The sequence below is a fragment of the Microtus pennsylvanicus genome, chromosome 8 (genome assembly GCF_037038515.1).
Source record: "Microtus pennsylvanicus isolate mMicPen1 chromosome 8, mMicPen1.hap1, whole genome shotgun sequence".
Lineage (NCBI taxonomy): Eukaryota > Metazoa > Chordata > Mammalia > Rodentia > Cricetidae > Microtus > Microtus pennsylvanicus.
The window spans coordinates 55,468,452-55,486,878 of NC_134586.1; the positions used below are offsets into that span (position 1 = coordinate 55,468,452).

Below are 18,427 nucleotides of genomic sequence, written 5' to 3' on the forward strand. Positions count from 1 at the left end.
CACTCCCTTAGAGTAGTGACGAGGGCGTGGGAGCTGAAGCCAAAGGCCTTCCAGCCCACCGAATGGGACCTGCGCAAGCAGCCTTGGCTAATTTACCGGGCTCCTTTGTCTTTCCCATTGAACCTAGTCAATGCTACACAAAGTATGATTAACCTAGTTATCTTACAATGAAAGTGATCTGCAAAGCTATTTCATTGGTTCCTTTAAAAGATATTATTTACAAATGATACCCACAAAAAAAGAACTTGGAGAATTAATACAATTGGTTTATTAAGAAGGTGGTCTGCAGGGACGTGGGAGAGGTAAAGCAGGGGAGTGGAGTGAGGATGAGTAAAGTCTGGGCACTCTCTGGAACTGGATTGTACTTAAGGCAAGGGGAGAGGGAGACAAAGTCTGTGCATGTGTGTGCAAGTCTCGCTAAAATAGGACACTCACACATGATTTTTTTTTTAAAGTTTATTTTATATGTGTGTGCCTGGGGCCTGAGGAGGCCAGTATAGGGCATTGAGTCCCCTGGAACTGGAGTTACTGATGATTATAAGTGATAAGCTGCCATGTGGGAGCTGGGAACCAAACCCAGGTCCTCTGCAAGAGCAACAAGTATTCTTAATTGCTGAGCTATTTCTCTAGCTCCTACATGTATGCTTATTATAAAGACAAAGAATGGTGGCTGTCCCTTGATGAACTGGAACACGCTCTAGGGTCTGTCTTATTTGTGACAACCATGCTCTTGAGTATGTTTTGTTTTTCTCTGAACACTTCTCTCTTAACCTTTGTACTCAAGCCTATTATAAAATATCTGGGGGCTGAAGAGGTGGCTCTTGCAGAGGACCTGGATTTGACTTCTAACATTTGTATGGAGGCTCACCACTGTGTGTCTCTCCAGTTCAGATGCCTTCTTCTGGCCATTAGGGTCACTGTACACACACACAAACTATGTGCATACATAATACAGGCAAAACACCTATTCCCATAAAATAAATTAGAAAAGATAATTTTTGAAGATTGAAAAATTGTAAGAGAATGCCTATGTGTTTGTTTTTGGATTCACCTTCTTATTTAGCTTCTCTAGGAACATGAATTATAAGCTCAATGTCCTTTATTTATGGCTAGAAACCAAATATGAGTGAGTACATCCCATGTTCCTCTTTTTGGGTCAGGCTTACCTTACTCAGGATAGTGTTTTCTATTTCCATCCATTTGTATAAATAAATAAATTAGAAAAAAAAGAAAAATTGTAAGAGACCCTGTGCTGGCTAGTTTTTAATGTCAACTTGACATAATCTAGAGTCATTTTGGAAGAGAGGACCTTAAGAAAGAAAATACCCCTTCCCAGATTGATCTGTGGGTAAGCCTGTGGTACATTTTCTTAATTGATGTTTGATGTGCAGTGACACCCATGAACTGGTGGTCTCAGGTGCTATAAGAAAGCAAGCTATGAGAGCAAGCCAGTAAGCAGAAAGCACTTCTCCATGGCTTTTGCATCAGTTCCTGCCTTGAGTTTCTGACCTGACTTCCCTCGGTGATGGAGTGTGACCTTAGAATTGTAAGCTGAGACACACCCGTTCCTCCCCAAGTTATCACAGCAGTAGAAACCCCAACTATGATAAACCCCAACTGCTCCTCTTCATAGACAGGCTGGTTCTGAAATTCTTTCATGTTCGTTGAAGCCATGAATCTCTATTTTTGCTAAGTCAGGTCCCTAGGAGTTCAGGGAAAGTCCTCAGGCTGCTGAGAGGGACAGCAGGGAGTTGTGCCTCCCGCCCTTCCCCACACTGCTAGTAGTAAGGATTCTCAGACCAGTCAGAGCTATTCTGGGTTAGGCAGTCACTTAACACATAGTGGACAATAGCGGTGATGTCAGTCTACACTGGACTCTGTTTAAGGAGTGACAGTGAAGAAGTGGGTGATGCCCTGATTTCCTGGAATTCAAAGTTGGACTGTGGGAGCATTTGAACATGGCCTGTGGAAGAAGTGGACGTCTGAGACATGTATTCTGGGTAATGCCTCCCTGGAGTCCAGCTGGGCTCTGTAAAGGTTCTTACTGGAGAGAACAGCAAGTGCAGAGGCCCTGGCCTGGGATTGAGTGGCTTGGAAGGGAAGCATTTGGTGAGGTTAGGGTGAGGGAAAACACACGAACGAAGTGAAAGTAATTCTGCAAGGCGATTTCTTCTTTGCAAAAAGGGTCTGCAAGAACCCAAATGAAGCTAGCTAACACATTCACCAAATTAACTTATCTTATTTCTGGTGTAGGTGCTGCCTGTGTCTCATGTCATTGGTGGGAACTGACTTTACAGTCCGATTGGCTAACTGGCAAAAGGGGAAGCTGTTCAGGAATATGGACCCTTGCTGTCTGAGCACCTTTGATTAAAAAAACAAAACTGGTTCTCACAAGGGTATCAGAAGGTGAGGTTGGAGAGGTCGGCAGGCCTAGGTCACGTGAGGCCTTGTGGGCTTTGGTTAGGAGACAGGAAAGGGTTACCGGGTCAGGCATTGAGCCTGAGTCTCTGGGGCCTTGCTCTTCTGAAAACCATGGTACGTGGCCCCTAGAGCTGCCTGCAGCCGAGGTTCTTGAGGGGCTGCACTCTTAAGAGGTCCTGTGTGTTCACCTTACCAGACCAGTGGGAGTGAGGTTCTGGAAAGTGCCTGTGGACTTGAGCTGACCTGGAGCCCGGGTGGTTTTCTTCCACTTCCTTTGTGGGGTTCCCCTATTTTGCCTGACCCTGAGGTGGCTTCTACTCTGCAGACTCATGAGAGGTGATCTTTGCAGATGTGTGGAGAGGGCATTGGCTGCATTGGCTACCAGGTCCACCTTCTTCCCATCCCTCTTTTTAGCCTCTCTCACCATCTCCCTTATTTTTTTTCCATTATTCTTCTCTGGCCTGACCTCCCTGAGTCTCTGGGTTCCTCTGACCCCTGCCCAGGTCCTGCCCTGTGTTCTAAAAAGGGGAGAGCTCCCTTAAAGGCAGTGGCACCCAGAGAGCTGGGACATTTTCTGTGCTGGTGGGTCTCATGCAGCTGTGGTGATGACAAAGTGTCACCCTTTTAAAGCTCTCTCTTCCTCATTATTTCTTTAGTGGTACTGGACTAGACCCCAGGACCACACACATTCTAGGGAATCACTGTACCCACCAAACCACACCCCCAGCCTCTCATACTCCACTCTTGATCCTTAGACTTCCATAAAGTAAAGGTTTTCTTGAGTCAATATGTTGAGAAGTTTCTTAAGATTTGTTTTCTTATATGTGTGTGAGTGTTTACCTGTGTGTATGGATGTGCACTACATGCATGTCTGGTGTCCATGGAGGCCAGAAGGGAGTGTTGATCTCCTGGAACTAAAGCTAAAGGCAGCTAGCTGTGAGTCACCAGGTGGGTACCCAGAACTGAACCTGGGTCCTCTGCAAGAGCAGTAAGTGCTCTTAACTACTGAACTGTCTCTCCAGCCCCTCTTATGTTTTAAAACAAAAAATATACAACTCACAATTTGCCTCCTGACCATTTGCCCAGCTCAGTGCATGAGGGTACCCTGACCTCCATCCAGAACTCTGTCTTGTAAAACTGAAACTCCTTAGCCGTTAAACACTAGCTCCCCACTTCCTCCTGCACCAGCCCCTGCCAACCGCCCTCCCACTTGTTTTTCTTTCTTTCTTTCTTTTAAACACATTAACCAAAAGTTTTATTTTCCAAGTTACTGTCCCCTTCATAGCCTTCTCTTTTTAGCACTCTTAAGTGCTCGCCTGCTTCTGAGCACTTCTGTGGGAAGCACTGGCCCCCAGGGAAAGAACATTTTCTGGAAAGCACAACAGTGACTATTTACCCTGATGTGTAGGGTTTCCTTTTCAGTAAAAGAGAATTAATTTAAGAAGAAAAAAATTCAGAGTGGGAAAAGGCTCAGCAGTTAAGAGGACTTGGTTTCAATTCTAAGCACCCACCATGAGGCTCACATGCTCTTTTCTGGCACACATATGATGCACAGACATGCAAGCAGTCATGATACTCATACACATAAAATAAATAACAAAAAGACACAAGCAGTGCTTGAATATTTATGATTGTACCAAGTCTGGTGATGGGGAGTCCCCATGGTAGGTGTATCAGGTCTCCATTACTGTGAGGAAACAACTAAGATCAGCAACTTAAAGGGGAAAAACTTTAATAAGTCTAAATGGTTTGGGGCTGTGGTGAGGCAGGAGATCATGGTGGGAGTGGGTAGTGGGCCAAGGTCAGGTGCTTTCCTCATGTTGGCCAGGAAGTAAAAAGAGGGATGAGAGGAAGGCGTCAGGGTCCCAATATCTTCTCCAGTGATTTGCCTCCAATGTCCTGACTTCCATAGGACTAGGAGTAATTTCTTTAGGGTTCTTCTATCTCTCAGTGACTAGGTGTCCAGGACAAGACGTTTTGGGGACATTTAAGAGCCAAACCGTAGTGGCAGAGAAGGTTCATGAGAAGGTGCTGATGTCCAGGCAGCTGCTCTTGTTGGCTAAAAACTGCAGGAACAGAAAGACATTCCCAGTGTTACAGTGTTCCTTCCGATGCAGGAACCAGGATAGTAGAGTTCATTTGTCTTCTAACTCTTTAAATATTTCTCATTCAATCCTACAGCTATTTTTTAAAAAGGCCCTAACCCTGCTCTGCAGGAATGATGCCCACTGCTGCTGAGGTACCTGGGACCTGGAGCCTCCCATAGTGGGTGGCAGGGCTGTGAAGTGGTCTAGGGCTCCTCAGATAGTGCCTGGCTCCCTCCTTTATCAACTTTGAAAAAACATCAGTTAACTTTAAGAAACAATGTTGAGGGTGCATTTAGGGGTGGGGCTGATAAGGTGGTGACTGATGCCATCCTCTGAGGGTCTGGGAGCCCAACCCTCTTTGCAGGTGGCATCAGGTAGGATGGGAAATTCTCAACTCTGTGTTTGGATGTCTTTGTACCTAGTGCAAAGGAGCAGGGTTGTATCATACCTTCCTGACCCAGCTGTGTTGAAACCATTGTTTACTAGGGATATGGTGACATCGTGTGGAGGCTTCCTCATGTGTCACCTGGGATTCTAATAGGACTACTGGGGACACAGCTGTGCTTATCACACTTTACTGTTTGACACAGAACAGAATAATTGTATAATAATGAACATTACCATGGTGGTGTTTACTAGAGTACTTTGTCTGGAAGAATCGTTACCGCAAACCTTGAAGAGCTCAGCCTGGAGGATTTACCTCCCCAGCCTTGTGATGCTGCATGGAACAGGAAATGCAAACCAAAATGGTTACAGTACAATAGAGGGGTGTAATTTTGGTTCCTGAAGGAGTCTCTTAAGCAGGATCTGTTTCAGGTTTCTGTAATGGGGTTGGAAATGAATGCATGGTCACCAGGATATGCTCCTTGGTCCTTAGGTCTTGGCTGTGATATCCTTTGGCCCTCTCAGGGTATCAAGATGCATTGCAGCCCACTGCCCTCTCACATTCCAGTCTATATGGGCATAAGCCACAGCGTCTGTTCCGACTGGACCCACCCTAGGCATATGTGACAGTCAAAACCCCTCTTTGTGGCCAGGGTGCACAAGGTTTTTGTTGGCCAGGCCCCCGTAGTGTGTCTGTTGGTATCCACAGGCCGAGTGCTCTGGGATCCTCCTGAATTGAGGGAGGAAGAGGTCTCCGTCTCTTCTGGCTTCTGTTACAAACCCATAGACAGAAGAGTGGCTTGAAATAATGAGAATGTATTTCCCTTAGTGCTGGAAGTCACAGATGGTGCCTAAGTGACTGTGTTATGAAGCCATTTCCCAGTTGCAAACTGCCAGCTTCTTGTTGTATCCTTGGGTGGAAGGAGAGAACCAGGCAGTTCTGAGAGGCCTCTTTAAATGGCACTGAGCCCTCTCTGGAGACTCTGTTCCCACACTAATCACTCCCCAGTTCTGTCATCTTGGGAGCTAAGATTTCAATGTGAGAACTTGAGGGACCCATTGACATCCTACGCAGGTCCACACAGGAGACTTAGGTGCTGTTACAGAAAAGGGTAAATGGAGGTCAAGGGCATCCCCTGCAGGAGTGACACTCAGATGTGACTGTCTTTCCTGCACCTGTGTACTATTGGCAGCGAGAGGGTACCTTCGGACCTAGTCTTGCAGGGCAGCTCTTGTCATCTGGGGACTTTGGAAGGAATAAGGCAGGAGACTGTGAGAAGGTGGCATGGCTGTATGACAGTCACTGAGCCCTGTTTCTGCTTCTGTGAGCCCATCATCTGACCTGCTTGCAGGGTGCAACTTTTGAGCCAGTTTTGAACACACTTGGAAAGCCATGCAGCCCCCAAGACTTTCTGGTCCACTCCACACAGTTGCTAAAATTTACTTTGTACCTAAAAACTTTGGTGTAAACAAAGCTCCTCCCTTGAGCCTCCTGTGAACCTTTGAGGCAGACCTTAGTGCTTCCCCAGACAGGGAAGCTCAGCAGCAGACAGTCCCTAACTCTGTTCAGGAGTCCCACACAACTGCCCACAGACAGACACAGTCTAGGCAAAGGAAAATCACAGACCCCAACACAGAACCCCTCACCACAGTGTGAGAGTTAAATCTGGGGAAATGACAGGGATAGCTCAGCATGAGCAAGAGGGTAAATCCCAGGAACATGAGTTGGCTTGATGCAAAAGTAAACTAAGTATAATGCTAACAGAAAAAGGAAGGAAACCATGTGGCTGCCTCAGTTGGTAACACTGATTGGCACTGGTGGCAGACCTGCCTTTCTTCCAAGAGCATGAAATCCCTCAGCCACACCTCGTCCTACTGTTCATGCTCACCGAAGCCCTGAGTTCTCCTTCCTAAGACCCTGTTTTTTCCTGTTTGCCTCCCTCTGAAGCATGAGCTCCACGAAGACAGGATTCATGTCTGTGCTAAACTCTTCTCAGATTTCACAGGTAATCCAGCAGATTCTCACATGGTTTTGATCTTTAATGTCCCTCTGAGGCCCGTGGGCTTCAGGCGTGGGAGTCAGCAGAACCTTGAGAAAGTAGGGCTTAGAGAAAGGAAGTTACCATTAGGAATGTGTCCCTATAGGGTTTCTGGGATTCCAGCCAGCCTGTCTCCCCTTGTGAGCAGCTTTCTTGGTCTCCACACACCCAAACCCAAAGAACCAACTAACCGTGGACTAGAACTTCTGAAACCTCAGGCCTAAGTAAGCATCACCTTAGATTCTGAATTTTTGAAAGATAGTTTGTCATTCTTTTGAAAAGCTGACTACTCCACATGAATTCAGTGAATGACTGACTACATTAGAGACTCCAGGAGGACCCGAGGCAGTGGGGAAGGAGAGGAGGATCCCCAAGGAGGAGTTTCCTCTGCGTCAGCCTCAAGGTGGGCAGGATAAGCTGGTAACAAGGGCATGTGATGTGCAGGGACAACATTCGCAAAGGGACAGAGATGGGAAAGTTAGAGAAGAGAGAGAGAGAGAGGCTTCTAAGCTGAGGTCAGACCTCAGATGGTTCAGACTTCTGCTAGTCATGTGGCCTGGGGCAGTAACCCCTGCTTGGGCCCAAACCTCCTTCCTGTAGGTCTGAGGATGTCTGCGGTTGTGTTGGGGGTGGGGGCTGAAGGAGGCAGAACACGGGGCCAAGGTTCAGGGAAATACACTGACCTGCAATTCCTTCTTTCTCTTGTGGCTAAAGGTCCTCTAAACATCATAGTGAGGTGGTCTCTACTATCTGTGTCCTGTTCCCAGCTCCCAGCCAGCTTCTTGTCTCATCCCTCCAAGAATCAGTGGGCAGATAGCTAGAGTGCAAACCAGAGCTACTTTATCATTAGTCCAGAATCAATAGCCTTCAATATGGTAAAACAACTTAAAGCCTAGTACCACACAGGATTTGAAAGAAACAGGTGTTGTCTTAGTCAGTATTCTGTTGCTGTTTTATGTAGCTTAGGTTGCCCTCGAACTTGTTATGTGACTGAAGACCTTGAATTACAGATTATCCTGAGTTGTTGGGATTACAGACAAGCACTATCATGGTTGACTTCTAGTTGTGACAGACTCTAGCATACCTGTGCTGTGTTGAAGAGTGAGGTGGGCAAAACAGAGGAATGAGTATTGGCACTCTGTTCCGTGTCTGTCCTGCCCTGGGACCTTGGTCACTTTGTACAGATTACTCTCAGAGGGCAGCATGCCTGTTTGCTCTCTGTAACATGAGGGAGGCCTGCTTGTTTGGGTTTCTGTCCTGCCCAGTACCCTACAGCCGGCAAGCCTCAAAGAAAATCCATAAATTATAAGCTGATTGGCCCATTAGCTCTAGCCTCTCCCTGGCTAATGCTCACATCTTGATTAACCCATTTTTTTTTTATCTATGTTAGCCATGTGGCTCAGTACTTTTTTTTAGTGGGGCAGATCGCATCCTGTTGCTTTGGTGGTCTGGGCAGGAGTGGGAGGAATCAACTTTCTCCTTTTTAGATTTTTTTTGTTTTTATTATATCATTTTTACTTTTTGTCTGTTTTTTTTGTCTATATTTTTTGTCTGGCCAATCAGCGTTTATTTAAAACGTGATTGACAGATTACAGACAATTCTCCCACATCAGCTCCCCACTCAGGAACATGTGGACTGGTCTCCCTGCCATCACCCTACCATCTCTGTGACATTCATCCCAAGGATTCCGTGGGACCCGCAGTAACAGTGAATACCCACTTAGCATTCCCAGTGCCACATCTGGTAGACTCTGACATTACTGTGACGTGAGACTGTTGCTGTCCTGTATTAAGGAGCTGGGGCAGTGACACTTAAAGGCTTCCCCACCGTGTTGCAGGCTGTCCTGACTTACCTGCTGATGTGCTCATCTGCCTCCCGCCATGTGATTGTGGTGCCAACTCCAAGTGCATAGGGATCCTGCGATTGTTGTCATTATACTTAGTGGTCTCCAGGCCCTGAAGAAGCCATATTGTAACAAAGGATATTATCTGGGTGGGTGCTCTGAGCCCAGCCTGGATCAGCTGAGAGACCAGTAGTTTTCCTCAAGTGTAAGCACCTTTCCTGCTGATGGGGAATTACGTGGATAACTCACAGGCTGAAAATATTACATGGAAAATTCCTGAAGTAAACCACTCAACTGATGTTTTAGATAGCTTTCATAGCCAGGTGCGGTACATGCCTTTAAGTCCAGCACTTGGGAGGCAGAGGCAAGTGGATCTCTGCTGAGTTTGAAGCCAGCCTGATGTACAGAGTGAGTTGCTAGGACAGCTAGGGCTATACAGAGAAACCCTTTCTCGAAACAACAACAACAAAATAACTTTCATTACAGTCTTATTATAGCTTGTATTTTATTATGTTACCACGCTTACTCTCTTTCTGGGCCTCTAATATATAAACTAAAAGTCACTATGAGTGTGTATGTGTGTATGGAGGGTCGGAGCTGCAGTACTAACTGTGGTTTCACTGGGGTCTTGGGCCTTACCCCTGAGGCCTCATACCACTCTGTGTATCTCAGTTAGTGACTGTTGGATACCAAGGCTATGTCCAGGTGCCCAGTGTCTGGTTTGATTTTTCCCAGTGGGGGCTGTATGCTCAGGCTGGGGAGGTCCTGACAGTAGAAGGTCTTGGCTTGGCTACTTTCCTTCTCTGTTTTCCTTTTAGGTTGATATGTGAGGTTCCTTGCCTCTACTGCTCTGGCTTCTGGGCCTGGCTGTGTCTTGTAGTATGGCTCCAGGAAGTGACCTTTCCTTTTTTTACTGCAGGTCATCCACCCGGCCAGAGGTAGCCAGCATAGAGCCATTGGGCCCCAATGAACAGCAGTGCTCCCAGAAGGCAGTGGTGCAGGCCCGCTTGACCCAGCCAGCCCGCCTGACCAGCATCATCTTCGCAGAGGACATCAGTAAGGGTTTCATGTACTGTGGGAGATCCTTGATGGGGATGTCAAACAGGGAAACACCTCCTTGAGACCTCTACCTGGAGCCTAGGGAACACCGTTCTGGTTCTCCCCCCCCCCCCAAATTTGCAGCATTTTACCTTGTGGAGATTGACTTTTAAAACCCATAAATTAATATTTATTACCCCAGGTGCTATTAACTGGTGTCAAATCAAAATGAAGAAAATTGACCTAGTAGGAAACCATGACTTGTCTTTCCCCATATTTGATTTATCATATTGCAGATGAGGAGTACAGCTCTCCTCAGTATCTGTGGTGGATTGGTTCTAGGGTCCCTAGGACCAGACCCTCTTGCGTTCTGGTGCAGTGCTGGCTTAGAACCGTCTCCTGTGTTCTGAAATCCAATTCACACCAGAAACTAAGCATTTACCTAGCACAGTTAACCTAGCCATCCATACAGGAAAATTCTGGCTTTCTCATTATCACCTTGTGAACCCACATTTAGAGCTGTGAGGAAAAAATCCTCCAGGAAAATGAAGTTGTTCAGGCTGTAACCACGAAGGGAAGTGGTAATCATATTGCCTGACTCTGTACTCTGTTCACCAAGATCAGGACTCACACTGGCGCTTGCTCCTTATCCTTGTTCCTTTTGTGAGCAATTAAGATCATGTATTGTCCTTGCAGAGAACCTAAGTTCAGTTCCCAGTGCCCACTTTTGTGTCTCACAACTGCTTGTAACTCCAGCTCCCAGAAACCAACACCCTCTTCTGGCCTCCATTGTCAGCTGCACTAATGTGCGCTAGTTCAGGGGCATTTACACATAACATATCCATACACACAAATCAAATAAAAGTAATAATTCCATAGCAGGGGCTGAACATGTAGCTCAGTGACCCAGCACCTCCTTAGCACTTCCTTGGTGGTATTGATTTGTTGGTTACTATAGTCGCCACCATGGAGGTGGCCCTGGAGGTGGAACAGTGGCTGGGCACCATTCTCAGTTCTGACTCCTCTCTGTCCCTGTAGCCACAGGTCAGGTGCTGCGCTGTGACGCCATTGTTGATCTCATCCATGGCATTCAGATCGTCTCTACTACCCGTGAGCTCTATCTTGAAGACTCTCCACTGGAGCTGAAGATCCAGGCTCTGGACTCAGAAGGTGACTGCACCGGCTGCCCTTGGCAGGCTCCTGCCTTGGCCGCAGCCTCCGTTACTGTGTCCTCTCATGACTAGCTACTGCTCCAGCCAGGAAGGGGAGCCACTGCCAAGGGAGAAGTAGAGTGGGTAGAAGCTATCTCTTAGGTAGCTTACATTCCCCTCCTTGTGTTCAGAGGCCTGGCCTGTGTGTGTGCGCAGGTGTTAGCTGACTCTGGGAGCAGGGTCATGCAGAGACAGGTACCTCTGTCTCAGGAGCTGTCTTCTGGGTAGAAGTGGGAGAGCTGTCCACAGAGGTGATGGCCACACTGGGCAGTAGGAATCCTTTTTTTCCTTCTCAGTTTCCATGCTGTTTTTGATTTCCTAAGCACTCCAGACCTCCAAACACATGTATAGATGAGGGTAGCTGTGGGCTGCTGGCTCAGTGTATTGGGTGTTACTTCTTGACTAGCATGGATAGTGACTAGTTCTGGGGTGGGATTCTAGGTATGGCCTTGCCTGGTGGTAGCAGACTGTCTGGGTTAGAGGTTGACCTCTCGGAAGGAGAACAAGAAGAATGTGTCATTCAGCTTGTCATAACGATGGACAAAGTACCTGGGACAGACAAGAACAGGACATTTTTGATGCCTGTTTTTAGCAGTTCCAGTCAATGTGTTTTGGCCTATGGCAGGGTAGGATACTTTAATCATAAGAGATCACTTACTTTATGGCAGCTGGAAGCAAAGAGAAGAAAGAAAGAGTGGGGTCCTGATAATTCCCTTCAAGCCCGTGCCCCTGGTGACCTAACTTCTCCCCGACTTGGCACCAGTTGTTTAGAACTTCTCCCAGGGCTGGCGAGATGGTTCAGTAGTTAAGAACACTGGCTGCTCTTCCAGAGGTCCTGGGTTCAGTTCCCAGCAACCACATGGTGCCTCACAGCCATTTAGAATGGGATCTGATGCCCTCTTCTGGCAAGCAGGTGTATATGCATATAGAGTAACATATACATAAAATAAATGCATCTTTAAACATTATTTTAAAAAGAAAAGTTTATCACCTCCGACTAGTGTAGCACCACGGCTGTTACCTAAGCCTTCAATGCATGGGTCGTTGCCCTCAGAACTTTGGGCAGTGTGGATACTTCTTGTGAATAAGCAAGGTATATGCATGGAATGAGTGGCCCATGGGGGAAAATCTAGGATCTAAAACATATTTGGTCTTAAGCTTCTTGAAGTACTTGGAAGAGTCAGTGAAAATATCCCCAGATCTGAAAACTAAAGAATCAGAATTGCTTCCAGTCCCAAGCATCTGCAGGTCACTAGGAGATAGTAGAGTTGGGGCAGAGACCCTGGGGACAGCTGAGGTGGGTGTGCAGGGTGCAGGTTAAAACTTTCGAGGAAGACACGATGGTGAGGTGAGTAGTGAGGATTGTGGTTTTACCAGACATGGGTGTATGCTGGGGTGAGGGTGGGGTAGATGTATCTTGTAACTGAGTCAGAATATGAGCTGTGACCTGACTGCAGGGGTCCTGCTTTGGGTCAGAAGTTGGCCATCTTGTTCTGTGTTGGGCAGCATAGTGAATGGGACCAAGCTTTTCTGGACATAGGCCTCTGTCACATCTTTTCACCTGGGACCTTGTTGCTTCAGAGTAGCCAAAGGTATGCAGCCGTGAGTGGATGGGTCCTAATAAAGCTATTTTATAAAAGCAGGCAGGGAACTGGATGGTGGTGGAGCATGCCTTTAATTCCAGTACAAATGAGGCAGGGGTAGATGAATCTTTGTGAGTTCAGTGGTAGCCAGGGCTACACCAGAGGAACTGTGTCTCAAAAGACAAACAAGCAAGCAAAGAAACAAACTAACAGGGACCATTTTTGTTCCACAGGTTGTAGTTTGCTGACCACTACTCTGTTTCTACCTGAAGTTATAAAGATTATTCCTACTGAGATTTTTATGTATTAAATGACCTGGTTCTAATTTCTTTTAAAGATTTACTTATTTTATGTGTATGAGTGTTTGCACATATGTGTGTGCACCACATATCTGAAGTACCCACAGAGTCCAGAAAGGACTTCTGATCACCTGGAGCTAGAGTTAGAGTTGTGAGCCTCCATGTGGGTGCTGGGAACCAAACTCTGTCCTCTGCAAGAACAGCAAGTGCTCTTAACCAGGGAGCCATCTCTTCAAACTGAATTCACATTTTTAAAAAGTGGGTTCTGGTTTAATTCACAAAATTGTACCATCATCACCATATGACTGTTTAATTTTAGAACTTTTCATCAGTGTAGAAAGAAACCCAAAACCTGTAAACACTTAACTGCCAGCTGCCCAGCCCCTGGCACAGTCCTCCCTCCCTTGTCAGGTTTCTGTCTGCATTGCTTGCTCTGGACTTTTCCTGGAAGTGCAGTCACATGGCACAGCCACACAGCCTTCTGACCTATCTTCTCTCTCACTAAGCCCGGTGCCTTCAATCCATGGCTTAGTCCCAGGTGACAGAAGTCTGTTCTTTTTACTGTCAAACAGCATTCCACTGTGTGGACAAACTGTTGTTTCTCTAGCCATCAGCTGATGGAATTTTGGGTTTCCACTTTGCCACTGTGAGCTTCTGTGTAAATACATGTTTTAGCTTCTCTTGAGTAAACCCAGAAGAATAGGGCTGGAGAGATAGCTCAGCGGTTAAGAGCACTGGCTGCTCTTGCAGAGGACCCAGGTTAGAGTCCCAGGACACACATAGTGGCTCACAACCATCTGTAACTTCAATTCCAGGGGATCCGACACTACTTTCCATCCTCCTATTGATACAAGGCCTGCATTTATACATATAAATAAATCTTTAAGAAGCAGCTGAGTGATATGCTTTCTGATTGGCTTTCCTCAGCCAGACATGCTTTGACCTTTGTTGTCTATTTTGGTCTAGGTCTCTTCTGTGAGTGACCTTGACCCTTGTAAGCTTTGTGGACTTCACTGTCTGAGAAGGGTTGTGTCTTCTCTAGATCCCTGGTGTTACTCAACACTATCTCTGCAATTTATCAGATGTGTGAGAGCCTGTGGATGCCAGCCCTTGTGCCAGGGTGTAAGCAAGTTTGGTAATGCCCATTGCATAGACAAGGAAGCTGTGGTGACTTAGCCAGGTCACATGGCCCATAGGTGGCAGAGTATGCTGCAGTACTTTTCCTGGCTGTTGGCAGCTCTCTGCACGCTGCATAGACCATCTGCCTGCTGTGGTCTGAATGTGATTTGCCTGCCTGAAACTCAAGTTAATGTTCTGTCCTCAGAGTATGAGAGCTTGGAAGTGGTGTTCCCTTTAATTGCTGATTCGGTCATAAGAGGGACCAATGCAGTTCTTGCTGGATCAGCCTAGTTAGCTTTGTTTTGTTCAGTTTATACCTAGGCAAATCTGCCATCTGCCTGTCTAACCTTCTTTATTTTCACCACATTGAAGCAACATGTTTGTTATTAAACAGGGTCTTATGTAGCCCAGGTTGACCTTGAATTCACTATGTAGCTGAGGATGACCTTGAATTTTGGATCCCCTTGCTTTTGCATCTAGAGTGATGAAATTATGCTGTGGGACAATGATCTTATACCCTTTAATGATTTGTCAGTTGTATTGTTTTAATATAATTTAATTTAATGAAATGTTGATTGGCCAGTAGCCAGGCAGGAGGTATAGGTGGGGTGATAAGAACAGGAGAATTTGGGGAAGAGGAAAGGTCATTCTGCAGTCGTGACCCGGAGAGGAAGCAAGATGAGAACGCCTCACTGATAAAGGTACCAAGGTACATGGCTAACACAGACAAGAATTATGGGCTAATATAAGATATAAGAGTTAATAAGAAGCCTAAGCTACTAGGTCAACCAGTTTATAATTAATGTAGACCTCTGTGTGTTTCTTTGGGACTAAATGGCTGCTGAACTGGAGGGGACAGAAACCTCTGTCAACAGAATTATAGGCATGTTCTACCGCAGCTAGTTTGCTGTAGTGCTGGGATTCAAACCAAGGGCTTCATGCATGCTAGGCAAGTATTGTATATATACCTGATCCCTCAAGTACTGTATATATACCTGATCCCTCATGAGGTATCTTGACATAAGGTCTTCACTGGATGTGAAAAACAATTTTGCATATCCATTCCCTTGGATCATGAGCTAAAGCAAACTGGTTTCCTTTATAATTACCTGTGTTAGCATTCTACTCTGACTAAATACCTGAAGAATCAACTTAGAACAAAGAAAAGTTTACTTTGGCTCATGAGTTAAGCAGTTTTAGTTCATGGTTGTTTGACCCTATTGCTTTCCAGTATCCCCTGCAATGGCATGCTCCCACTGTCAATGGTGCCACAGGCTGGTGACAAGTCTTTGGGGGAATTCAAGATCTGTTGTAGTAGGAGCGGCGAGGCTGCGTCCCCGGCACCTGGCCGCCCGCATGGCTAGCTTATGCTCCGAAATAATTACATGGAAACTGTATTCTTTTAAACACTGCCTGGCCCATTAGTTCCAGCCTCTTATTGGCTAGCTCTTACATATTGACCTAACCCATTTCTAATATCCCTGTAACACCACGAGGTGTCTTACCAGGGAAGATCTTAACCTATGTCTGTGTCCGGTAGGAGAATCATGGCGACTCCTCAGTCTGTTTCTTTCTCCCAGCATTCTGTTCAGTCTACTCCGCCTACCTAATTTTCTGTCCTCTTAAAGGGCCAAGGCAGTCTCTTTATTTAACCAATGAAATCAACACAAAACAGCAGACTCCCACATCAAAGATCCAAATTGTATTGCTCTGTCATGGATGTGTTCTATTTTAGAAACTGAAAATGGACTGTCACAGGACCCCTTAAACATTCTCTTCTTGTAGCCCTTTTTTTTTTTCCTGAGCACTTTTCATGTGGTCTCAGGTGTATAAGAACTCAAAGTAGGGCTGGGGAAATGGCTCAGAGGTTCAGAGCACTGGCTGCTGCTGTTCCAGAGGTTCTAAGTTCAATTCCCAGCAACCACGTGGGGGCTCACAACCATCTATAATGAGATCTGGTGCCCTCTTCTGGTCTACAGGCATACATGCAGGCAGAACATCGTATACATAATAAGTAAATCTTTAAAAAAAAACCCTCAAAGTAAGCATTAAGTCCATTTTTTACTCATAATAAATCATGCATTTATTTTGAAACAATGCTTTTGTGTTTGTATACTTTTATCATTTATCAAAGCTAAAATCAAATTTGCAGACTAACAAGATGGGTGTACTTGCTCGCTTTTACATAAAGAAATAAATGCCATCTGGGTATTTGATTCTGTAGGATACAGAGTGACAGAGTGTCTGCTATGCCTTTCAGAGCTGATGAATGGTTTGGTTTTTTTGAGTTCTGAGTGCTGGAAATGTTGCTTTGCATAAATAGTACAAGATAGGAGAAATGCTTTTAGAGCCATTTTAGAAATCCCAAGCCAAAATTCACATACCAATTTTCTATGCAGCTTTAGTTGGCAACTCAAATAGCAATATTTCGAGGTGAGAGAGGGATTGAGACAAGGCCAGCACAGGCTGGCCTCAAACTTGCTGTAGCTGAGGATGTCTTGTACCCCTGTTCTTCCTGCCTCTACTGCACAAGTGCTGGGATTACAGGCATGTCCCACTGAGCTAGCCTCATGGAAAAATTTTTAAAATCAAAATTATAACATGATAAAAACCCCAAAGATAAACCAATTTGATATGTGTCGAGGCATGTCTGGAAAATATGGAAAAAAATCCTTGTTTTTCTTAAATAATTATGATATTTATTTATTTGTACTTTGGTGTTTTGCCTGCATGCATGTCTGTGTGAAGGTGTGGTATCCCCTGGACAGGAGGTACAAACAGTTGTGAGCTGCCATGTGGGTACTGGGCATTGAACCCTGGTCCTCTGGAAAAGCAGCCAGTGTTCTTAACCACTGAGCTGTTTCTTTAGACCCAATTATGATATTTTTAAGAACAGAAAACTTTGTACATATATTAAAACATTGCATTTATAACACATGGTGGTTTCAAATCTGAGCACAGTAGAATGCCCCATGCAAAGTGTTTATGTTAGCCAGATGTAGTTGCCCATGCCTTTAATCCCATCCCTGGGAAAGTACGTGGCACGTGGACTTCTGTGAGTTCAACATCTGCCTGATCAACACAGTGGGACCCTGTTTCAGTAAAAATAAAAACAGAACAAAAAGCCTACCAAAGTGCACATGTTGCATGTTCAAAACCAAGGTTGCAGTAAAGTTATGGGGTACAACATTACACATTTGAGCTTTGATTATTTTCTGGTCATTGCCCCTATTTAGAAATGTTTTTTGTGGACCCCACATTTAGTCATAGAAACAAGCCATGGTTTAAGAGCTGGGGACTAAGACACTGCCCTATTGACATGATGTTGTTTGCAGTGTGTTTCCAGAGTGATTTCCCATCCCTCATGTACCATGCGCATCAGTGAAATGGAACTGAGCATGCTCCAGGTCCCCAGAGATACCCTCATACCTCTGCTTGTGCTGTACCTTTGGGATGGGGGTTCTGGGCCCAAGTCTTCGCTGTCAGAGCCCTGCATCCTCCAGGCCTTTCTGCTCGGGTGTTCCTCCTCCCTGTCTGCCCTGGCTTCCCACTGACTTCTCTCAGGCCTTTCTGGCCGTGGTGTTCAGGGCTTGTTTTACTTTGTTGAGCTTAGCTCTTGGCTTTATTCTTCCCACTACTTCTGGACTTTGGAGCCAGTGAGCATCGGACATGTGTTTGTTCATTTGAGTTACATAATGATTTTCTGTGACCCTCCTCCCTTGTGTCCTATGGACTAGGACAGAAGAGGTATGTCCTCTGACTTCTGAGCTCCTGGGTCTCCTGGTTTATATCTCTTGACTGTGAAGCTTTGGGGTTGCACACATGTTGCTCATAACTACTTCTCAAGTGGAGAAGCAAGACTTTGGGCCTGATCTGTGGGGTCATTTTGCCTTTTGCATCTTATAAACATATAACCCCACCCTACCCCCATGTTACTCTTGGGGCAGGCTTACTTGGTGGTCCCTCCCTCACTCTCCCTTCTTGAAGTGCTGCAGGCCACAGCAAGGGAGCCATTGTAATCAGTGTCCACCCTGCACACAGAACAGGTTCCCACAGGGTTCTATGCTTAGAAGTGGCCAGCTTGGCTTCATACTTCATGCTCAAATCCTGCTCTCTGGAAGTCCATAATTGTGGACTCTGGTTGAATAGTGGAGTGTGTGCTGATGACATGAAGCCTTAGCAATTCTGGGTGCTGCATCCTTGCCACCTTCATGCATCCTGGAATGGCTTCTATGCCACTTCCCTCTGACTCTTGGTTCCCTGGATCCTCCTGTTTCCTTTCCTCATTCTTAACCATTTACACCCTCTCCCTGTAGGACTCCTGCTGGGGTGAATTGGGTGCATGTGTAGGGAAGGGCCACCCATTTAGGAAGGAAGGATGTGACTTGAGTTCTCTACATCC

General features: G+C 45.9%; 1 protein-coding gene across 1 annotated transcript in view; it reads left to right on the forward strand.

Annotated features, from left to right (window-relative positions):
* Positions 1-18,427, forward strand: part of Nup210 (nucleoporin 210) — a 94,386-nt gene that overhangs the window by 2,250 nt on the left and 73,709 nt on the right. The window contains exons 2-3 of the mRNA XM_075983490.1: positions 9,695-9,831; positions 10,852-10,983. Coding sequence (XP_075839605.1) covers positions 9,695-9,831; positions 10,852-10,983 — 269 coding nt within the window. The remainder of the gene's footprint in view (positions 1-9,694; positions 9,832-10,851; positions 10,984-18,427) is intronic.